The following is a 23878-nucleotide window of genomic DNA, read 5'->3' as shown; positions in this document are numbered from 1 at the left end:
TTAGAGAACTGTTATGGAACAAAATATTGTTTATTGCCATAAAACGACAGTTCATAGTGACCAGAATCTGAAAAAACACCATAAAAGCAATAAAAGTAGTCCATACGAGTTTTCAAGTCTTTTGAAAATATATGATTGCAGCTAGTTCAGATTTGATGCCATTTGATTGGCTTTAACATATGTAACTAAATGCAACTTATTATTTTGAATTCTGGATGTGATTATCAATGTTGTTACTGCTGACTAAAACTATTAAAAACATTTTTTTAATTGAAAGAAAACTGAAATAAAAATATTAGAGAAACTTGAACTAAACAAAAATTTGAAAGGTTGCCTTGAAAACTAAGTAAGTTTAAATTGGAGCACAAAAAATTACTAACTGGAATTAAATAAAAACTAAAACTGAAATGAAAATAAATTATATCAAAATAATAAAATGTAAAAAGAACAAAAAAATCAATAGTGTATAAATAATACTAAAATAATTACCTGTGCTTTTTCCTGTTCTTTTTTATGCTTGACAGCCTATAGTCCCTATAAACTATGGTTGTATGGCTAGCGCTGTGTCAATTGTTCAAAAAAATGCCTTTGTGTACTGCAGAAAAACGCTGAACACAATATATTTTATTTTTGATCAACATACAGAATATTAGGAACAGTAGAATCTTTATTTAACCTAAATCTGTAATTACAATTATTTAAGTTTAGTTATATAATTCATATACATATCATTTATATAATTTAATATCATTTAGCTATATAATTTCGTATACATAATTTGATTTAATAATAACCCAATTTGAAGCAAAAACTGAAATTATACTACATGCCTGAACGAAGCAAACAGCAGATGCTCTGAATGAGACGCAGATTCACTCTCTGACAGCAGGAGGCGCTTCTGGAACACCAGATATGGCGTTTCCTTGGTTACCGCTGTAAACAAAGCAGCACTGTGCTGAAACACTGCTTTAATATGAACTATACAGAGACGAGATTAAAAGAAAATACCACGTAAACTTTTCTGAAGACTTTTCAGTTCCCCTCAGAAACACATTCATATAAACCCCCAAATCAATATTGAGGATTTTCTTCCAATAGTTTGTGCATCATGAACAGCGAGTGATCTGCCTGCTACAGTATTTTTCTCTGTGCATCCGTCTTCAACGTCTCTGGCCTGTGTTAACGGGCGTTTACAGACATATTTTCACATAAATTACATTTTGGAAAACGATTGCATTGCAACGCAGTTTGTGCAAGTCCAGAACAGAGACGAGTTGCTTGCAATAAGACAAAAAAACGTCCGGTTGCCGATCGCGCAAGTTCCAGGGGAAGCTCCTTCAGTCGTCATACACACACACACACACACACACACACACGTGACTGACCGCTCGCTTGCACCAACAGGAGGAGGAGGGTCGTGTTACTCTCTACACGGCACTCAACTTGAAAGATGCCTACACTTTCAGTCTTTGAGGAGACATGAAAAACAGCACATACCGCAGGAACGGTATAACGGAAAATATTAGTCAGATTTTCAAATCGCGGTATACCTTGAAACCGGTAATCGGCCCATGCCTAGGCAGTGTTCTTCAGTAAAAACAAGTTTTACCTCATAAACATCTCTACTGTTGTCTGTTATATGTCAAAAATGGGATCATTGCCATTGTAGTTTAAAGTTAATCATTCCAATAGAGCAGCTAATGACGCAGTTGAAAGTTAGAATGTTCTGTTACAGGGCTTTTGGCACGAAGGTGTCGTGTACTGTAGTTGTTGATTATGTTAGTAGAGCGATGGTGATTGGGGGTTTTGTCCAGCAGGCCCAAAATTCAGTGGGGTCCTAAAGCTGCATTTCTCAGTGATTTAGCTTGGCTGCAGTACAGCAGAGCTCATTACAGTAAATTTGCTCTCACGCATAGACACACAAACATTATGTTCTATCAGATGTGCCAATTTCCCACTTTCAATACTTATGTAAAACATGGTTTTTGTTAAATAAAAAACAGACATGAGAATGTACAAACTCAAACTTTGTTGTTTTAGATTCACGTATACAATCCCTGATTAAAAAGAAATAATGTGACCGCAAAGCATTATCTTTATTTCTTTGGTTTACAGGACATATAAAGTATTAAGCCCCGTTAACACCAAGAACGATAACTTTAAAGATAACTATTTTAGCATCCACACCAGCGGATGATATCGTCTGTTTATTCTAAGTGCACGCTCAAATAAATTCTTGATTGGGTGTCAATGTTTGTTTTGTTCATCAGCTGGAAAAAAATTGTTCCGAAAGTGATTCCAAAGATATCGTTTCTCTGTGCCTTTATCGTTATAGCTGTGGTATGACTATTCTTAAACATTGAGAATGATTTTTAGAACTATATCTTTATCGTTATCTCTATAGTTATCATCCTTGGTGTGAACGGGCCTTTAGGGTGAATTTTTGATGCTCAACTGAAAGGTTCATGGTTTCGGCATAAAACATACATATTCAAGCCAGTGAGTAAGCTTTTAGGAAGCTTTGATGTGTCATAAATGTTTCTTGGTTCTCTTTTGCAGGTGAGTTTGAGGCGGGGCAGAGCCCATCCACACCAATCAAGGAGATGGAGGACCGGGCGTGCAGAGGAGGTGGGGCTAAAGCAAGGGGGCGGGGCAGAAAGAACAACCCATCCCCACCACCTGACAGTGACCTTGAGGTATGTACAGATAGATAGATAGATAGATAGACATAAATCTCATAAATGCACAGACAGTTGAAGCAGATGCTTGCATCATCTAATGTTAACATCCTCTCACTACACAATCCCTGTGTCATCACTTTGTTTACTGAGACCAAACATGTGTCTGATGTGTTTTTACAGAGGGTGTTTGTTTGGGATCTGGATGAGACTATTATTGTGTTTCACTCACTCCTCACAGGCTCTTTTGCACAGAAGTACGGCAAGGTGAGTGCAAACACGGACTATGCACACATATTAAACACACTTCCCTCCACTATAGTGACAGTGACCATCTTCCTGTGATTCCTGATTATTCTTGGTAAGCAGACAATGTGGAAGGTTATGTAAATGCTTTAATTAGTATTGTTTTATCTGATAATAGTCAAAAATAGTTTAAGCAAAACTGATCGGTACACACAAATTTGCCTCTTACCCTGATATCTTTCTGTCAGTGTGGCAGTGTTCTGGTGGCCTAATTGGTGTTGCGTGTTGGTTTACATTTTGACATGACATAACCTTAATTTTAAGTGTCATGTCAGTTCAGTTTTATTCTATAATTGTGTTTTTATAATGAGCCAACTTTTGCTAGTTAGCAACATTTAGAAGTGCATGTAAATGCACCGTTTTGTTTCTTTTTCCTCCAAAAAACTTACACATACACAGTAAAAAAGGTGTAGGATTTACTATTTACATTTTTTACTCAGAAATTCCTAGTAAATTTCACAAATAATTACAAAGAAATGACAAGTAACGCATTGAATTAATCATGAAAGTTTGAAGTAGATATACTGAAATAGTATTTTTTGTAAAACATACTCCCAATAATCTTTCACTGACAACTTTGAAAAATATATTTTTTTGTGTGTTTATCTCCAGAATGCAATAGTAAATTTTGAATCTTGACTCAATATTAGGACTCCCACAACAACTGTGCACTTCTATCATAGGCACAGTGCAGAAGAACGGAGTTGTTAGATTCGGCACTGTGACGGCCGGATTCAAGGAGTGTGAAACGTCAGACATCTTCTGACACCTTCCCTCATTTCTTGTCGTTCAGTTGGTGAGAGACATAGAGACAGCTGTGGCTATTCACGGCTCTGGGGCTATTTCTGCAGGCTCTGTGACGATGAAAACCCTCCGTTCTTAGGCACTCTCATCAGAGACATTGCACATGCTGTCAAGCTCAAGTGCCAGCACACACCGATCTATAGATTAATTACCGAAACAATTGTGAAATTACCGAACCTCAGAGTTCAAAAGTGGGAAAAGCAGCTCTACGCCAATGTCTTGAATTGTTTATTTTGATTGAAAAAAAATTGCCTCAATAATTTTTTAACGTTTGCTTAGATTAAGTTTAAACATTTTCAAACAGTTGAATCATCATTTCCAATCTCTGTCAGTTTCGCCATTAACTTTGTGTGTGTGTGTGTGTGTGTGTGTGTGTGCTTTTCTATTCTCGTTCGCTGTCTCAGCCAATCACCTCTGAGCCAACAAACTCCATCACATATGATGATTTTTACAGCTGGGTGCCCTCCCCCTCTCTCGTTCTTTCACTGTGTGTGTGTGTGTGTGTGTGTGTGTGTGTGTGTGTGTGTGTGTGGTTTGAAGGGTGAGAGCGTCTAATGTTCTGAGACAAGTGTAGTATCTGTCATCATTTGATGGAAACGTGGAACATTTTATTTACTGGGCAAAATGTGCATTTGAAATATTCATATCGAGCCAGAAATATTAATTTCGAAAGAAAGAGAAGGATGTGTAATTTGATAGTCTGCACATTTGGAGTTTGGTTTCTATAGTAAAAATTATAATTTTTTTATGTATCTTTTGAACTCCCAATATGAGGTTTAAAATTAAAGTTCTTATGTTATTAGTTCTTTCATTGGCTTACACTGAATATTCAGCTTTCAAAATGATGTTATTGATGGATGCAATGATGTAATCGTCATTTTTGTATACTGATTTTTTCTATTCGCTTATTTTCCGTCTTAACTTGTTCTTTGCATATATTTAATCATTTACATTTATAGCCGCCTTTACACTGACTATGGCTCCATTTGCCATCTAGATGAAATATTTTACTGAGCTGAGCTTGTCGCAATGCATTCTGGGATTGCCTTCTCTGCAATACATTCAAAGCTGTCTTAAAATATGGCCAGACATAATGGATTTACCACAATTCTGGAATAGCCTCTGCATTAGGAGTTTCCATGATGCCTTAAAATGTACAAAAAAATGCATATTGAGTGTCCAAACAACAGTTGGGAAAATGTTTAACTATGTTAGGTTTTTATTGGTGATGATGATAATAGTTGTCCAATAAAAATATCCTAACAATTATCATTTGAATTCTCAGGACCCTCCTTTGGCTGTGACTCTTGGTTTAAGAATGGAGGAGATGATCTTCAATCTTGCCGATACACATCTATTTTTTAATGATTTAGAGGTTAGCAAACAGCTGTCCTCTTGTCCCCTTTGTCTTAATTGTTTCCTCAGTCTTTTTCCAGTCAGAGTGTGTTTATGTGACTGTGTGGCCCCCTGCTGGTTAACAATAGTAACACCACTGTGTTTGGATAGGAGTGTGACCAAGTGCACATTGATGACGCCTCTTCAGATGATAACGGACAGGACCTCAGGTGAGTTTATCATCTGAATGATTTGATTGAATTAACAGTTTTTAAACTTTGATTTCAAATTATTTATTTTAAAGATACCCATTACTCATTCAGCTGTAACAAAAAAAGTAATAAAATATGCCCTAAAATATGTCTGAATATGTATTTTACTTGTATGTAAAACAAGATTGTTATTGTTATTATCAACAGTACTTACAGCTTTGCCACTGATGGCTTCCATGCAGCTGCAACAAGCGCAAGTCTCTGCCTAGCAACCGGTGTTAGGGGCGGAGTCGACTGGATGAGGAAGTTAGCTTTCCGATACAGAAGAGTCAAAGAGTTGTACTGCAGTTACAAAAACAATGTGGGAGGTAAGATCTGATTACAAGTTGAAATCTTTTACAGTAATTTTTACAGGATTAGATCTAAATCTCCATAGCTGTGTTTTTTATTATTATTTGTATACACTATTATAGTATTTATTAGTGATGCAACAATACAGTTAGTCCACGGTCCAATACATACCTCGGTTTTTAACCACAGTTTTCGGTTCGGTTCTGATAGCTTGGCACATCAGAATGTTTTGGTTTTTTTTGCAACAAATTAACAACAAAAAACTCCTGTAAACCTCTGTACACTGGAGAACGCATGGATTATTATATGTTTGCTTAACATTTCTTTTGAGAGAGGTATTATTTTTCCGATTTTTACCAAAAAATAGGATGGATTGGCCATTACTGAGTATTATAAACACATGTAATGTGTGTTTCATTCATACTGAACGCCAGAGGGCACCCTCATGCAGAAATTCCACCTATGCATCACAAAAATAACAGGACTGATGACATTCCAGGAAATCCCTAATATGGATAAAGGCATTGCTATTGCTGTAACTGAATAAAAAGAAGATATAATATAAAACATTTTAAATGATAAAATGTAAGGACAATATATGGTTTATCTGTATTCTTCAAGCCATCTCAGGAATTTTCATAATGATTAAGTATATTTTTAAGCCATTTCTAATCGACATAGCTTTTATTACAGTATACAATATATTTTCTCGGGATGCAACGATATCATTTTTTCAGAACCGGTCCGATACCAAAAATTCTGAGTATCAGCCAATTCTGAGCCGATCCGATATCAGCGCAGTTTTTTTTTTTTTAAATCAATGTATAATATCTATACTTCTGTGGGTTGACCTGATCATCACTCTTGTGTGTGTTAAACACAATTGGCTAAATATAGACAACTTCATTTTAATGAAAAATAACAAATGAAAAAAATATATAATCATAATCTATGACAAAAAATACTATTATAAACTAGGTTAGTGGATAATTCAGCAGCAAAAGTTATTCTAGAAAAATCATGAGTGCACAATAGTTTTATAAAAACATTAAACTAAACTAAACATTTAGTGAAACAACATTATTTAGTGGAGAACAAATAAAAGTTATTAAGTGTAGGACTAAATCTGGTAAAATGTTACACATTGCTCTTTGTATTGTAAAATACATTAATGAAAAACAAGTAGCCTAAATATGTATATAAAATATATACTATAAAATTAAAAGACATTTCTTTTAAATGCATAGCACAGTAATGAAGGCAGCAACATATGATAGATAGAACAGAACAAAAAAGACTATTGATAATCTTTCATTGCGCAAAAGTATATGAAAGGGTATGGCTCCAATACAGAGCGGCACAAAGCGCTTATGCACATCCCATGCCCAGAATGATACGCTTAAAGCAACACGGCGTTACAGTGCGCAGCGCTCTGCATAAAAAAGGAAAGATATATTGATGCATAGTATATTATATCTGTGCGATATTTTATTGAGCCTTTTCTTTTAACAGTTTTAAATATCAGTTATTGTGCGCTCTTGAAGAGAGTTTCATCGTTTTGACTGTAGTAACCGAAAGCGACACACAGTTTGAATGCTGAATGGAGGATGACATACAGACGCAGCGGGGAAAAGAGTTTACGTGAATTTGACTTAAATATTCATCTATACTTCACATTAAACTATGGAATGGCTTCAGAACACTTGAAATATAGTGCACAAAAACTTTATGGTGCTTTATAATGTTTTTGTGCCTTTTGTGGGGCAGTAACACAGAATAGTATACGCACAGTATTGGATTTGGATCGGTCTTGTCTGACCGATACCTGATCCGGCAGAAAATGCCAGTATCGGAGCCGATAGCGATACGGAGTATCGGATCGATGCATCCCTAATATTTTCTACCTCATTCTGTGATAAGAAGCCACATCAGATCACAAAAGGAAGTTTCTTCAAACACTCGACTAATGTTGTTAAGTAAAAACAAGTTATAATGTTCTCTTTTGTTGGACAACACACAGCCAGTTCTGAGAGAAATTAAAAAAACGCAGAAATTATTTTAACGCAAAACCGAAAAACCGCTATTAATAAGACAGAAAATTACCAAAATGGCAGTGATTTCCCAGTCTAATTGTAAGTACAGTGCTTTTATACAGTGGGGCAAAAAAGTATTTAGTCAGCCACCAATTGTGCAAGTTCTCCCACTTAAAAAGATGAGAGAGGCCTGTAATTTTCATCATAGGTATACCTCAACTATGAGAGACAAAATGAGAAAAAAAAAATCCAGAAAATCACATTGTAGGATTTTTAAAGAATTTATTTGCAAATTATGGTGGAAAATAAGTATTTGGTCAATAACAAAATTTCATCTCAATACTTTGTTATATACACTTTGTTGGCAATGACAGAGGTCATACATTGTGTTAATAAAATGCTCTTAAATTTTGTAAAATCCTTGTTATTTCTCTAAAGTGATGTTTTAATTTTTATGGTTTAACATTCAAATTCTGCCTAATTAATGAACTAGATTGTGCCCATTAGTAACCCCAGTTTCATGCAATAATATATGCTATATTTATGAATGTGGCGTTTTGTTTATGATCTATTTTAGGGTTGCTGGGACCGGCTAAGAGGGAGGCGTGGCTCCAGCTGAGGGCAGAAGTTGAGGCTCTCACAGACTCCTGGCTGACCACTGCGCTCAAGTCCCTGTCAATCATCAGCTCCAGGTCTGTCTCCAGCATCAGCCTTTGTCATTGAGGACTATAGCTTAACACAGCAAAAAATCACAATCTCTGTCTCTCTTGCCCAGGAGTAACTGTGTTAACGTCTTAGTGACAACGACACAGTTAATACCTGCGCTGGCTAAAGTGCTGTTGTATAGCCTGGGCTCAGCGTTTCCAGTTGAAAACATTTACAGCGCAACCAAAATAGGTGAGTTCAGATACAGGTCCATACAGCAGACTTTGCCTTGAGTTCATCATGTAAATTGTGTTGAACTGTTTATTTCCATTTCATTGAACTGTTTCATTTCATTTCTGAAATCAAGGGTGATGTAGAGTTCAGTCTGTGTGGAACATGCTTTGGCTCACATTGTTGCATTAAATCATAAATCAAAACAGATCAGGATGACCTGGTCATAACGTCCACATTCACTCTGTCTGATCATGTGGAATTGATTCTGATTGGCTGATCTGTCATCATCTTCCAGGGTTAAATTATTATTTCGTTACGCTCCTTTATAAACAGCCGTCTTCATTCACAATGAGTTTATTCCACTCTCTATTCCGAAACACCCTATTTGAGCTGATATGTTGCTTAACAAATACAGTTACAACTGCTTTCTTCAAGGCCTCGTTTTAAATGTAAACCTGAACTCTGGCCAAGTGAATTGGTTCGTCAAGTGATTCCATAACTAAAATTACTAAAACTTAAATATATAACAATGAATTTCAATTTAAATTAAATAAAGAAAAGAGAAGATCTAATTTAATAATGTAATATTTCAATTATTTTTCCATAAAATACAATTCAAATTTTATTTATTTCTTTTTAAGTTACTACACCACACATTTATTACAATCAAACAAACAAACAATAAATAAAATACTGAGGGAGACAAAAGCCCTATTTAAACAGTAATTGTTTCTCACGGGAATATAAGGTATTTTTATCATTTGCAAGGGCTAGTTGATGATTTTATTGCTGTCCAAATCCAAAATGTCAGTGTTTTTCTCCCAGCACCTGCATAAAAATTCCAGGCCAGATTACCTATTGTTTTCTGACAAACACCAAGTCGTGTGGTAATTCAACTACCATGCGAATCCACATCTCTGAGTTTACAAGAAGGGATAAATCTAAAATTTTTGTATATCCTTTTTTAAACACTGCCAAGTACTGTACGATACTGCTGAAAGGCTGGAAACTGTTTACTAGAATAATATTACGTCATTGATCCACTACAGTGAAAGGATCAAAAAGAAAAGAAGAAGAAGAAGAAGAAGAGAACAAGAAGAAAAAGACAACAATCACATAGAGTGCTGTGAAAAGGTTTTTTCTCCCTTCCTGTTTTTTAATTTTTTTGCATATTTGTCACACTTAAAAGATTCAGATCATCAAACAAATTTTAATATTACACAAAGATAATGCAAGTAAATACAAAATGCAGTTTTTAAATGATGATTTCATTTATTAAGGGAAAAAAGCTGTCCAAACCTACGTGGCCCTACGTGAAAAATGAATTGCCCCCTCCTGTTAAATCATGAAAGAAGTGCAATTAACCACATTATTTTAGAAAGCGGAATTAAATTTCACTAGCCACATCCAGGCCTGATTACTGCCAGACCTGTTGAATCTAGAAATCACTTAAATAGAACCTGTCTGACAAAGCATGCTTAAAGAGCAACACATCATGCCGCGATCTAAAGAAATTCAAGAACAGATGAGAAACAAAACAGTTGACAAGAATCAGTCTGGAAAGGGTTATAAAGCAATTTCTAAGGCTTTGGTACTCCAGTGAACCATGGTCAGAGCCGTTATCCACAAATGGAGAAAACTTGGAACAGTGAACCTTCCCAGGAGTTGCCGGCCAACCAAAATTACTCCAAGAGCGCAACGACAACTCATCCAGGAGGTCATAAAAGAACCCAGAACAGCATATAAAGAACTGCAGGCCTTACTTGCCTCAATTAAGGTCAGTGTTCATGATTGAACAATTAGAAAGAGACTGGGCAGAAACGGCATCCATGGGAGAGTTCGAAGGCAAAAGCAACTGCTGACCAAAAAGAACACAAAGGCTTGTCTCACATTTGCCAAAAAATATCTTGATTATTCCCAAGACTTTTGGGCAAATATTCTGTGGACTGATGAGACAAAAGTTGAACTTTTTGGGGATAAGAAGTTACAGTGTGTGTCCCGTTACATCTGGCGTAAAACCAACAGCCTAACATGGTGGTGGTAGTGTGATGGTCTGGGGCTGCTTTGCAGCTTCAGGACCTGGATGACTTGCCATAGTTGATAGATCCATGAATTCTGCACTCTATCAGAAAATCCTGAAGGAGAATGTCCGGCCATCAGTTTATTATTATTATTTTTATTACAGGAATTATTTTTTCACGTAGGACCAGGCAGGTTTGGACTGCTTTTTCCCTTAATAAAAGAAATAATCATTTAAAAACTGCATTTTGTATTTACTTGCATTATCTTTGTGTAATATTAAAATGTATTTGATGATCTGAATCTTTTAAGTGTGACAAATATGCAAAAAAAAAAAAAAAAAACCCGAAGGGGGCAAAATCCTTTTCACAGCACTGTAGATGTTTGGATAGATAGATAGATAGATTACCATCTGAAAGCGTGAGTTTTATGACTGAGGGGCTTATGTTTCAAATCCCGTCTTGAGTGAATTCTCCAAAACGTGGAGTTGTCTTGTTGACCCAAAGCCCGATTCCACACAGTTACAGAACCCATGCTCATTGCCATGGTTACAGCAAGAACAAAATATTTGGGAGGTTAGGGTTTGTCTGTGTGCAAGAGCGACTCTCGCTTTGAATTCATGCCGTTTTCACCTTCAAATGGAACCTTCTTTTCATTTCTGCCGTCAAATAATAATACTCAATAATCATGTGGCTTGTTCACCCCATGTGAGTTCTGAGCTTGTTAAGGTTAAATTCTATGCCTTGTTTCCGCAGGTAAAGAGAGCTGTTTTGAACGTATAGTATCCAGGTTTGGCACTAACATAACGTATGTTGTGATTGGCGATGGGCGCGATGAGGAGCATGCAGCCAGCCAGGTAAAATCTCCCGTCTGACCCCAAGCCTCTGACCTGTCACCTTGTTTATGTTGCAGGCAAAGAGGGTTGCTTTGAGCGCATAATGCAGAGGTTTGGCAGGAAGGTAGTGTATGTTGTAATTGGGGATGGTGTAGAAGAGGAGCAGGCCGCTGCCAAGGTAACGACCCGCAGGTGAACCGGAAGCAGTGTGTGACTTCTCAGATTGGACTTCCTACCTGTGTGTGCTGTAGAGCTTTAGATGAAACTGATCGGCAGCTTGTGCGCTTCATTTATTTCCTCCTTTGTAGTTTCCATGTGGATGTCTATAGCGGTTGCTTTTTCCCTCTGATCATCTGAAACCAGCTTTTCTTTCTCAGATCCCAAGCCATCTAGAACAGAGCTATTCAACTGAGGTTCTCCAAGGTCTCAGGCATCTAATCGCATCCCGTGGTTTCCTGCGGTCTGAGATCAGTCAAGTTAAACTCTTATAGATGATCTGCTGAGATGCTGAACCTAAAGACCCAGTTGAATACTTGTGTTCTAGGAAACCACTCTGCAGCAATTCTAAACAAAGTTTGTGTACAATACTGTTCAAATGTTTGGGGTCAGGAAATCTTTATTCATCAAGGATGCATTCAATTGATCAAAGGTGACAGTAAAACCTTACTGTATACATTGTTACAAAAGATACCGGTTTCAAATAATTGCAGTTCTTTTGAGCTTTCTATTTATCAAATAATTCTGATGTTGTAGTTTCCACAATAAATATAAAGCAGCACAACTGTTTTCGACATTAATAAAATAAATGTTTCTTGAGCAGCAAAGCAGCACATTAGAAGGATTTCTGAAGGATCATGTGACACTGAAGACTGGAGTAATGGCTGCTGGAAATTCAGCTTTGCCAGCATAGGAATAAATTACATTTTAAAATATATTCAAGTAGGAAACAGTTGTTCTAAAATGTAACAATTTCACAATATTACTGTTTTACTATATTTTTGATCAAATAAATGCAACCTTGGTGAGCATAACAGACTTTATTAAAAAACATTGAAGACCCCAAACTTTTGAACAGGCAAAAGATAAATAAACAAAAAATATATATTAAAAAATTACATTTGGCGAAAATGTTTTTAATTTTGCAAGATTTTAGAGTGCTAAGCTGAAGGATTTGTAAAGGGTTTATTTGAAATTTCTAAATAAAGTTCAATATAGAAAATTAGTAATTAATATTAATATATAAATGTATATACATATTTAATTTACTTATAGCACTTTACAATAAACTTCAATTTGTTAACATTAATTACTGCAATAGATTCTGCATTTCTACATATATTAAAACAACATTATTATAAAATAAAAATAAAATGTATTAATGTATTACGGGCAATCATGAATTAACAATAACCTGTAGTGTAATTAGAATGAACCTTTATCTAGATTTTAAAAATGCTGTAAAAAATGGTTGTTAATTTAAAAAAAGAATGTATAATTATGTTAACAAATTTAACCTTTTTGTAAAGTGTTAATGTTTTTGATCTGATAAAAAAGTGTTTGTAAATGCTTTACTAAACTCTTTATAACCCCTCTGTACTATAATAATGGGAGTAATGAGAGGCTGTTGTTTTGTATTATGAGTTTTTCTCTGTGTGATCTGGTTGTTGGATCTTTCACCTCATTTTCAGAAATGAAGAGAACTCTTGAGCTATAACAAACAATAATATTAGACCAAGCCTTAGTAGAGTGGCTTAACATGCCTGCATGGATATTGCTAGAAAATGTTCAGCATTGAAGCAAATGCTATTTTCTGTTTTCAGATGCACTCACAGTCAGTCTGTTTCTCCCCACAGCACAACATGCCCTTCTGGCGGATATCCAGCCACTCTGACCTGCTTGCCCTCCATCAAGCACTGGAATTCGAGTACCTGTAACACTCGACACCTGTATCATAGGCCTTTTTTGTACAACTATTTAAGAACAAGAGTACACTGCAATCTCTTTTTATGTTGTTGTTGTCTTTTTGATTATTTTTAAGAAAACTCTGGCTTTTAAGATATTTCTGCACTGTCTTAAGAAGACTAGGACAGACTAGGATGAGGGAAAATGGGATTTTAATGGTTAAACCAGGCTTGTAAAGAGCTTACTAAGGTCTTACGTCTCACCTCATTTTCAGAAATGAAGAGAACTCTTGAGCTATAGCAAACAATAATATTAGACCAAGCCTTAGTAGAGTGGCTTAACATGCCTGCATGGATTTTGCAAGAAAATGTTCAGCATTGAAGCAAATGCTATTTTCTGTTTTCAGACGCACTCACAGTCAGTCTGTTTCTCCCCACAGCACAACATGCCCTTCTGGCGGATATCCAGTCACTCTGACCTGCTTGCCCTCCATCAAGCACTGGAATTCGAGTACCTGTAACACTCGACACCTGTATCATAGGCCTTTTTTGTACAACTATTTAAGAACAAGAGTACACTGCAATCTCTTTTTATGTTGTTGTTGTCTTTTTGATTATTTTTAAGAAAACTCTGGCTTTTAAGATATTTCTGCACTGTCTTAAGAAGACTAGGACAGACTAGGATGAGGGAAAATGGGATTTTAATGGTTAAACCAGGCTTGTAAAGAGCTTACTAAGGTCTTACGTCACACACACTGCATTTCATGTCTGAATGAGGTGAGTTCTTCGTCTTGAAACCACATATATCCTCACTCATCTACAGGAATTACATTATCTCTGTCTATACGGTAGACTTCATCTCCACTTAAATGATTCAAGCGCTGTACTCTAATCAAGGATCATTTAGAATAGACACATAACTCATGTAAATTATTTTACAGTAACTAGATTAAACACTAAAGGACGCTGTGTTTTCTCACATGGTATCGGTTTGATTTTGTGTTTTTTGTAAGTTTTTGGCAAAAAAGTCTGTGTATAATTTGTTGTGCCTTATAAGATGTTTTTGTGTGTCAGTTTTTATTTTGAGAATGTATGTAGATAAACAAAAAATGTAAACATTTGAGTTGTCTATTTTCTAAATGTAAAAAAAAAATCATTTCATTTGCTTTCAATACTGGTGCCTCTGAAGAAATCAAAAGATGTTTTTTTTTATTTTGGTGAGGAAACATTCATTTGTATTTTGGTGTAAGTCATGACAGTTGGAAAGAACAGCAAAATAAAAGTCGAGCATCAGGGGGAATTTAATAAAGCTGTAGTTTCATTCTGACTGACCATTAGTTGCAAAGCCATAAGCAGGAATAGTGCTGAGTTTTCTTCACAGAATGCAGCTCCAAATTTAAATACACCTGTTTTTTTTTTAAATAAATAAATAAAAATTGTGTACATTTTAAACCTCTTAGTGACAAACATTTGTAACTTTTAAAGCCATACAATTTGGAAAATAAGTATAGCTATGTCATAATGGAACAAGACTCTGATCTTGCTTTCAATTCATTTGTAAAAAATGTTGTACACCAAATTTAAAAACAAAAATATACATTTTAGTCCTGGTTCATTTTGCGTTCACATTTGCGTTTTTAACGCCGAGCCTAAAGATACAGAACAAGACATAAGGATGAGGTCGCAACCTGATTGGCCATCCTTTATGTCGTATATTTTGCGAGCTTGCAGAACATCCAAAACAACGCCTGCGTGACTCAAGACCCTTCTCGCGTGACTGGGTTAAATGCGCTCGTTGTTTGTGTACATATGGGGGAATTTTATTTTTTTTTACCAGTTTATAACTCATTAAGAGCTTATAAAATGCGTGGAATCACAACGGCGCCAGGAATTCCTCCGTTGCACACACAAAGATGTGCTGTAAATAGACTGGACCGAACTGTCTACATGGCTCTATGAGGAGAAAAACCAGGTACGCTGGAGCATTTTGTGCTTTTTAGGGTCACGTCTTAAGACTGCACGTCCTGTATAATCAGTCATATAATTAGTCGAACCGCACTGGAAATCGTTTGCGGTTGTTTGGTGCGCAACAAAGTCTGGATGGCAGCGTTCACACTTATTCAAATGAACCGCACAAGGATTCAATTAAACCAAACCTGATAAATATAAACACGCCCTGACACTCCATAAAGCGCCAAATTTAACTATTTTAACTTGACTGAAGTTCCTTAAAATGCTGGACAAGTGTTTGAACTTCACTCTGTACCAAACTGGTTTAAGACAGACAAAACTACGAAACGGGTTAAAGAGAGAAAAAGAAAAAAAGTTTCCGGGGGCGGGTCAGCACATGCAAAGCATGCAATGACTGTGGCAACTTTAACATTTGAAAGGATACTATGGCAAAGTTATTGATTTCTTTATTCAAACCGATTTTTTTTTCATGAATATATGGTTGACCTGAAGAATGAAAGCTATATCATACACTTGGAAAATTATGAGCTATATCACCGCTTAGCGACACTCGGGGTGTGACAAACTTGGCTCACGAGATGAGACAAAATACAGATAACTTGGTTCACTAGAACGAGACAATGTTTTAATACTATTTTTAAGAAATTTCAATGACAAAATATTTGTCTTTTAATTACAACAAGTAAAACAATGCAGATGTATTTAGAAATATTTAAACTCATCTAGAGCTGTAACTAATAATTATTTTGGTAATCAAGTAATCTACTGATTATTTTGACAACGGAGTTATCTGATATTTTTTAGTAACAAATTGAAAACCAGGCTTTAGTACGACTCTCTCTCTATATATATATACAGCTTCATCTCAATAAATTAGAATGTCGTGGAAAAGTTCATTTAAGTAATTCAACTCAAATTGTGAAACTCGTGTATTAAATAAATTCAATGCACACAGACTGAAGTAGTTTAAGTCTTTGGTTCTTCTAATTGTGATGATTTTGGCTCACATTTAACAAAAACCCACCAATTAACATTCTAATTTGAGATGCACCTGTATATAAATAAAAACTAACGATGAGGCAATAATAATTGGCTCAAATAAAATATCAAAACCAAGAAATTACATGATTGTATTGAACACTGTTAAAATACATAAGTTATGTTCATTATGTATAGGCATATTACATTAAGTACACTATGTATTAAAACAAATACATGCAGAGGGCACCAACAGCCTGGTGACATTTCACTTTACAGCGTGATTAAACAATGTTTAAACCCATTTAATTGTAATATTTGGCCACATGCAGAAACTTATTTTGAAATTGTGATGTACAATACATGGCATATTTAGAAATAGGTTTATGTATACTCCTGTGTTGGCAAAGGTTTATAAATGATTTGTTACAAATCTAGTGAGAATGCGCAGTTTTTCCAGATAAACGTTAAGCAATTCAAATTCACGGCAGAGGAAGAGTTTAGCCCCTTTCACACATACAGTCTTTACTGGTAAATTACAGGCAAGTTACCATTAATAGATCATGTGTTAACAGGACCTTTTCAAAAATCCTGGTAAATTTGTTCTGACAATCATATCGTTTTATGGAGATGACATGATTACTCGGAGCGGTTTACAAAGCTCCGCTGCTTTTTAATTAGTTATTCTATGTAAATATGCACTAGATGGACATCTTTGAACATTGCGCCTTGCAGCTTTGTCGTCACACTTCTCCATTCATCAGGGCTGCAACTCCACAACTGGATACTATTATGCGCGTCTCGTGTTTATAAGAGCAAAACATTCTGAGTCGCTAGTAATGTTAGTTTGGTTGAGAGTGAAAGCTGTGCTCCTCTAATACAATTGGTAGGTGAACTCATGGACTCGAAAGTGATTCAACAAGATTTATTTTATTTAAATGTAGAACTATCTTTTTCTGCAGCCAAACTCTGCACGCTGGAGATCCGGCACGGTGCCAGATAACTTTAAGCCCTGCATTTCTGAATTCAATTCAGAACTTGCATGAATTGCTACAACTTCCATAGTAAAAAAAAAAAAAAAAAAAAAAATACGCAACAAGTAATATTTCCAAAAGATCTTTTATTTGGCGCCTTATTTCTTAGATTTGAAGTACTCCTCAATGATGTCCTTTGCCTGGGACTCTTTGCCATAGTCCTGCAGATGGAGACATGAAAACATTAGATGCATGTTACATCTTTAACATTTATTCAGTTTTAAAACTGACATGACTCAACTTATTATAATTACCACAGGAAACAAAATATCATTCCACTATTCAGTAAATTTAGCTTGTTGCCCTTCTAGGGACCTCAAGAATCAAAACAGGACCAAGAGGCTCGTGTCCAGGCGCTCAATCTAGCCAAGACTTCAAAACCAGACACAGGGCACGGAGAGCCAGCATCTGGACTCGACTTGGCTCAAATCTGAAGCCCTAATATTCTTTTAATAAACACTAAACGAGTTCGCCTTGCAGATAATTAAGCGAGAAGAATAGTATGCGTATTTGGCGTGCTGTCCCTGCCATCCAGGGAGAGGGCTCAGAGCTCCCCAACCCCCCCAGGAATGGGTCAACGGTGAGGAGTCGGGGTGGTGGAGGGATGCTGAAAGACTAGAGAGAGAATGAAGGTAAGGCTGCTATGATTATTTATAGTGGTTCTCTCTCGTGGTGGTTGGATAGATGTGATTACTGATAGTGAATTGGCCGCATTGATTATCTGCGCGTGCTCCTCCCGAAATTTGTTAATAAAACATCACTAGTTGTAAAATCTTAACGCAAAATTAACTCTTGAGTGTGAACAGGACTACAGTCAGACACCCACCTTAATGACTACACAGCTGCAGCCCACCACCTTGCGGGGTTTGCCCTCTCTGTCGATCTTGCACAAACCAACCCACTCACCAAGCTTCTTATTGTCATCAACCTACAAGAGAGCACAGAGACAGTTATAATTTTATGACTCTACACTTTTAAGCAGCGATTTGGGTGTTTTAGTTCAAATCAGGCTTATAAGTCCCAAATAAGTTCTTGGCAATATTCAAGAGAACACTGCATTTTAGACTTTCATAGAATTTAATGGCTAATAAAAAGGAAGTACTTCCAACATTTTCTGAAGTAAACATGAGTGTTGCCAGCCACAAGAGTACCCTTTAGCTAATTGCAGTAGTTGTTAAGCATGGTCAGAATCAAGAGCCCACCACCAGGTCTCTAGATACGGCCTGGTTACCACCATCGATGCCATTTTATCATCAACCAGGACAGGGGTTTTTAAATCCTGCTACTGGAGACCCAGAGCACTGCATATTTCATATGTCCCTCTTTTCTAAAACACCCAATTCAGTTTGCAAAAGCCTCTCCTAATGAGATTATCAGAATCAGGTGCATTAAAGGTGCACAATAAGTCATGATCACCTAATGTATTTTTTGTTCTGTGATGGAAATTATACCATACAATTTAGACTGTTTTCAGTTGAGTTCGCGAGTCCAAATTGTAAGAAAAACAATTGAGAGAAAGTCAGAACTTGGGCAGTTTTTCTCTATTTCATGGCTGAAATAAAGCTTTCATAAATCCTGATAAATGTTGTATTAAAATGTTATTCTTATAGCCTCTCGTCACCTTGATGAGGTTGATCTGATGCTCAGCACAGAGAGCCTCCACCAGCTTGACGTACATGGGCTCGTCACAGTTTGCTGCCAGGACGCAAAGATGAGCCTGACGCCTGTTAAACAAAGAATGACCATGATGAGCCTTTAATCTCCTCCAACAGGTATGACCAATCGCTTCAACAGTATCTCAGACAGAAATTGGGTAACGAATGGCAGTTATCCTCAGAGACTTCAGTAGAGGGAGCCAAATTATCATCATAGACACACAGCAACATCTTCCAGTATATTAAAGTAGTCACTTCTTACTTGTCGAGGGCCTTGGCGGCCTCACGGATGCCACGGGCCAGACCGTCATGGATGAGTGCGGTCTTCAGCACTTCAGGCAGAGCGGTGTTGACATCCATCACACCTCCGGCAGAAATGCTATTAATTGTACAAAAGGATGTTATTGGGGTGTAAAGAGTCAGGTGTGCGCACATGCATTTAACAACCTGCGGCTTTTCAGACTGGATGTCTCACTCATGATTAGAGTGAAGGGGTATCCGACTAAAGATTTAAAGTTCATCATAGCCGAGGTCACCAGAAGAAATCACCACCATCAAATACAAAACTTAAATGCTTTAACAAGTCATACACTTTCAAGGACAGACATTAAGTTAATTTAGAGATTATAGAACTATTCAAACCCTGTATGGCTTCGTTTTGTGGCACACGAGTATAAATGTGTAGATAGACGTTCATAAATATAGAATAATGTCCAATATATTCTCTTTCCGGTAACTTCCATTGAAAGTGAATAGGAATCTATCAAGGTATTCCGTGAACAACTTAAAGAATTCCGCACAAAACTTTCATATGGCTTCAAAATACGTTTAATAATTAAATAATCAAGTGGGCTACTATTAAGAGTTTTGCCCCACTTTGATTGACAGCTTTTGGTCACCGTTTCATTTCATTGTATTGAAAACAGAGCTCAGACATGCCGTTCTTATTAATCTATGGGGAGAAAAGAAGTCATATGGTTCCTAACCTTTAGTGTGAGTAAAACGAATTTTAACAGCTAAATTAAGCCATTCAGAACACATTCCCTATTGAATCTAGATTGTGCAGCAACTGCATACTGAAGTGTGGATGCACCATCAGTAACTCGCATAGTGAGAACACAATCACTCACCCTTCCTCGGCCATTGTAGATTATCGATGGATGAGAGGATAAATTTCTGAAATAAAGGCATAATATAATCGATATATTAATATCCATTTCTTAGGATACATCTTTGAGTACTTTCAAATTAGGATGCTGGACATTTAAGACCGATTCTGTCAGAGATTACAGAAACTCGCCCTACCTTCCCTCTGACTGCGAGTAAAGAGGACGTCATAGCGTCGACAACATTGTTTTAAGCGCAAAAGGACCCGATGGTGTCCATTTCACTGCCTGCATGGACAGCCACGCGGAACTCTTTTTTTTTTAATGACCTTCGGTTACTTATTGTGCGTTATTGTTATTAATTTTTATTATTATTTAGAAAATATATTGCTCAACAACAACATTTTAAGATATTTCTGCCTAATCCACGACGATGGCGCAAACATCTCAATCCACCACTAGGTGGTGCTGTCCACTCCGTACATTATTTTGTGCCTCAGTCAGTCAGTAGTACTAGATAGCCTTTGCCGCCAAAACGTATGTGGACATTCAGACTTAAAAAATGAATTTTAAAATATTGAATAACAAAATTTGAAATGATCTGAGAACAAATTATATTACAGCTTTTCTTAAAATTTGTATTTTATGAACCATATTTATTTTTTAAACAGCTAATGTTAGTGTCAGTGAGATAATCATAAATTTTGGTACGCACTGCAATCAATGCGTTAATGTGCAATTTCGGTATAAACCCACCGCCCCCATGCAAGTTTAGGCATGCCACACTGATGTCTTGATGTGTGTGTGTGTGTGTGAGAGAGAGAGAGAGAGAGAGAGAGAGTCTGTGCTTGTTGTGGTAGGTGGGGCTGTTAGGTGTAGTCAAAACTTGCTTTCCTGGTCCTTGAGTTGGCTGAGATTACTTTTGTTTTAAAGGTTCAATCAGCTTACTGAAATACCAGTCTGCTCCTCCAGCCACTTTTATTCCCAACAAACCTTTTAGCACTTTCAGAAGATGTCCATCACGGTGTATTACAGCAGTGTGAGTGGCTCTAGAGAGGTGTGTATCTGTATTTCTGACTGCTCAGGATGTGTCTAGCCGTTGATAGGCCTACTTGCCTTTTGAAACTATATGATATAAACTGATATTTTTAAGAGTACCTATTATTCGTTTACATGCTATACAGTCGTCTTATGTCAAATTAGACTAGTGAAGTTAACTCCACAGAGGTTTGTGTTTGTGTCTGCAGAAGGATTTAAAAAATCCTACTGTAGCTGGTGAAAAACATTGGTTTTACAAGAAATCTGAAGTAAATAACTAGTTGTTCTTGTCGCATGTCTTAAAAAAGGAAGAGAAACCAGAGTTCATTGTGAGTTGTCAAAGGTTTATTATTTTTCCATCTCTGTTTCTTCAGGTGAAGCAACATCAGTCTGAGATGCTGCAGTTTCTGGATGCCAAGAAGATCAAGTACTTTGCTGTGGACATCGCAGGAAGCGGTGACTTGAAGGAGGAGATGAGGAAGAAAGTGGGAAACCCCTCAGCGATGCCCCCTCAGGTCTTTAATGGAGACAAATACTGTGGGGTAAGTCTCATCTAGTAGCCTTGTTTTTGATACTGGTCTGTAGATCAAGAGAGAAACATTGCTTCTGTTTTACCTGCATCAAATCAACCTCAAGTCAGAAATGGTCAGTTGATTTAATCTTCTAAAAACCGATAGGCTGCATGCTGGCATTCAAATGAATGTTTTTTTTTATTTAATTTGAAATATTTTGCATTACACACTAAACCATGTTAAATCTATCAAATAATGTGAGTTAAGTTCAGTATCCACGTGTTTTTCTGTTAATTATGAGTTATTAAGCCATGTTTTTTTGCAGTTATTAGGAAAAGCACATAACGTTCAGGCTATGATGTGTCATAAAGCTTAAACAGAACATGGAAATCTTCGAAATGAACTAAATGTGTCTGTTTGGGTTTTGCAACAAGCATGTTGAAACGCTGAGTCAGTTACTGAGAGATACAAAACGTAAGTGTTTGTAGTGTATGTTAATGCTATTAATTTTGCTGTGCAAACAACACTTGAAACATAAGAGTTTGTATATAGGCACAGGAGACCTGTCAGGCTCGTTCAGTTTCTTACACACCCGTTCAAACACTCCTATCAGCTATAGATGTTTCCACTGCTTGGAATGCACCATGTAGATCAAGAGAGAAATATTGCTTCTGTTTTACCTGCATCAAATCAACCTCAAGTCAGAAATGGTCAGTTGATTTAATCTTCTAAAAACCGATAGGCTGCATGCTGGCATTCAAATTAATGTTTTTTTTTATTTAATTTGAAATATTTTGCATTACACACTAAACCATGTTAAATCTATCAAATAATGTGAGTTAAGTTCAGTATCCACGTGTTTTTCTGTTAATTATGAGTATTAAGCCATGTTTTTTTGCAGTTATTAGGAAAAGCACATAACGTTCAGGCTATGATGTGTCATGAAGCTTAAACAGAACATGGAAATCTTCGAAATGAACTAAATGTGTCTGTTTGGGTTTTGCAACAAGCATGTTGAAACGCTGAGTCAGTTACTGAGAGATACAAAACGTAAGTGTTTGTAGTGTATGTTAATGCTATTAATTTTGCTGTGCAAACAACACTTGAAACATAAGAGTTTGTATATAGGCACAGGAGACCTGTCAGGCTCGTTCAGTTTCTTACACACCCGTTCAAACACTCCTATCAGCTATAGATGTTTCCACTGCTTGGAATGCACCAGTGCTTTCTTGTGATAGTCTGCCACTCTGGGGAACATCTTGAGATTGCCTTGTGATGCTCAGAACAGTACGCGCTGTTTACAAATCTGCAAGAATTCCACACATGCAGTTTACCAGTAATGCCCGACTAAATGCTTTTAAGGATATTCAAATCTTATTTTTCCTTTCTCATATTTCTTATTTGTAAAGACTACATAAAGCTGGTTATCATCTGTGTTTGTGTTTATAGGACTATCAGAAGTTTTCTGATGCAATGGAGGATGGGAAACCAGAGACATTTTTCAAACTCTGAACTACTATTGGCACACTATACTAAATCCTTGTATTTTTTAAAATGATATATGTTAAGAAGATACATACAGTATTTTACATCATTAAATGAAAAAAAAAAAAAAAAAGGATTACTAGGGTGCAGTAATGTCTCGAGTACCTACAATTTATTAACTGTTGGTGCATTTAATCCCCCGATGCGTTTTTAAGCAGTGATTCTTCTTAAAAGTTCTAAACTTTAATAAAGAAATTTTGGGGTGAAAAAAAATGTCATGGTATCAAATGCAAACATTAAACTGGCAGAGATTCAGATGAACAATTTTGCTAGTCTGATAGATTTATTTAACATTATTACATTATTCATGAGTTTTTCTCTTAATTATTTCAGTAGTAAGACATAGACACTGATTGAACATGGAGTCAAATACTTGGACTTTTTTTATTTTGGAGGACATGTTTTACCTGAACTTTAGCTTCTTAATTAGCTTTGAAATTAACTAATATATTATTGTTTATGCTTATTTATTTATTTATACAAAAGTCGTTTGAAATCAAATAATAATTGGCAGACCCTCAAGGGGTCATGAACCCTTTATTAAAGACTTTTGTCCTGTATGTCAAATTGTTTGTTATTTGAACACTGTATCTATCCATTTTATTAGTATTCAACTCGTGTAGCAAACATCTGTATCTTTTTATAGAGGAACAACATTTTCCCACGCTCTCTACATCAGCCTCTTA

The 23878-nt window shown here is 36.3% G+C and overlaps 3 protein-coding genes across 9 annotated transcripts in view; 2 read left to right on the top strand and 1 right to left on the bottom strand.

Annotated features, from left to right (window-relative positions):
* eya4 (EYA transcriptional coactivator and phosphatase 4) overlaps positions 1 to 14750 on the top strand; it is a 39318-nt gene extending 24568 nt beyond the window's left edge. For 3 of the 6 annotated variants that reach the window (XM_016257547.1, XM_016257539.1, XM_016257574.1), the window contains 10 exons: positions 2560 to 2696; positions 2862 to 2945; positions 5074 to 5163; positions 5295 to 5353; positions 5543 to 5703; positions 8297 to 8411; positions 8495 to 8616; positions 11373 to 11473; positions 13306 to 13603; positions 14092 to 14748. In XM_016257547.1, the coding sequence (XP_016113033.1) occupies positions 2560 to 2696; positions 2862 to 2945; positions 5074 to 5163; positions 5295 to 5353; positions 5543 to 5703; positions 8297 to 8411; positions 8495 to 8616; positions 11373 to 11473; positions 13306 to 13386 (950 nt within the window). In that variant the 3' untranslated portion in view covers positions 13387 to 13603; positions 14092 to 14748. Of the gene's footprint in view, positions 1 to 2559; positions 2697 to 2861; positions 2946 to 5073; positions 5164 to 5294; positions 5354 to 5542; positions 5704 to 8296; positions 8412 to 8494; positions 8617 to 11372; positions 11474 to 11529; positions 11631 to 13305; positions 13604 to 14091 lie in introns of all 6 variants that reach the window. The other 3 variants (XM_016257567.1, XM_016257560.1, XM_016257551.1) reach the window with 2 other exon arrangements.
* LOC107571283 (40S ribosomal protein S12-like) overlaps positions 1 to 20344 on the bottom strand; it is a 29100-nt gene extending 8756 nt beyond the window's left edge. Inside the window, exons 1-6 of one of the 2 annotated variants that reach the window (XM_016257603.1) lie at positions 20297 to 20344; positions 20122 to 20167; positions 19254 to 19370; positions 18958 to 19060; positions 18163 to 18264; positions 17409 to 17497 (exon numbers count right to left, since the gene is read on the bottom strand). In XM_016257603.1, coding sequence (XP_016113089.1) covers positions 17435 to 17497; positions 18163 to 18264; positions 18958 to 19060; positions 19254 to 19370; positions 20122 to 20135 — 399 coding nt within the window. In that variant the 5' untranslated portion in view covers positions 20136 to 20167; positions 20297 to 20344 and the 3' untranslated portion in view covers positions 17409 to 17434. Of the gene's footprint in view, positions 1 to 17402; positions 17498 to 18162; positions 18265 to 18957; positions 19061 to 19253; positions 19371 to 20121; positions 20168 to 20296 lie in introns of those variants that run through there. The other variant, XM_016257611.1, reaches the window with a different exon arrangement.
* A 621-nt stretch (positions 20345 to 20965) lies between these two features.
* Positions 20966 to 23478, top strand: LOC107571300 (SH3 domain-binding glutamic acid-rich-like protein 3). Its single transcript, XM_016257620.1, has 3 exons — positions 20966 to 21154; positions 21510 to 21677; positions 23097 to 23478. The coding sequence occupies exons 1-3, from the start codon at positions 21110 to 21112 to the stop codon at positions 23157 to 23159; spliced, it is 276 nt and encodes a 91-aa protein (XP_016113106.1). The 5' UTR covers positions 20966 to 21109; the 3' UTR covers positions 23160 to 23478.
* The last annotated feature ends 400 nt before the right edge of the window (positions 23479 to 23878 follow it).

Source organism: Sinocyclocheilus grahami, unplaced genomic scaffold (assembly GCF_001515645.1).
Source record: "Sinocyclocheilus grahami isolate Dianchi unplaced genomic scaffold, SAMN03320097.WGS_v1.1 scaffold29.1, whole genome shotgun sequence".
Taxonomy (NCBI): domain Eukaryota; kingdom Metazoa; phylum Chordata; class Actinopteri; order Cypriniformes; family Cyprinidae; genus Sinocyclocheilus; species Sinocyclocheilus grahami.
Note: the sequence above shows the minus strand (reverse complement) of the source record. Positions and strands in the feature narration are given on the sequence as shown.

What these genes read in the sequence shown, in the direction of transcription:
- LOC107571300 (XM_016257620.1), top strand. Translation starts at nt 21,110, where the DNA reads ATGTCCATCACGGTGTATTACAGCAGTGTGAGTGGCTCTAGAGAG. An exon ending in GTGTGAGTGGCTCTAGAGAG is followed by an intron (nt 21,155 to 21,509) that starts GTGTGTATCTGT and finishes CTGTTTCTTCAG; the next exon opens with GTGAAGCAACATCAGTCTGA. An exon ending in ATGGAGACAAATACTGTGGG is followed by an intron (nt 21,678 to 23,096) that starts GTAAGTCTCATC and finishes TTGTGTTTATAG; the next exon opens with GACTATCAGAAGTTTTCTGA.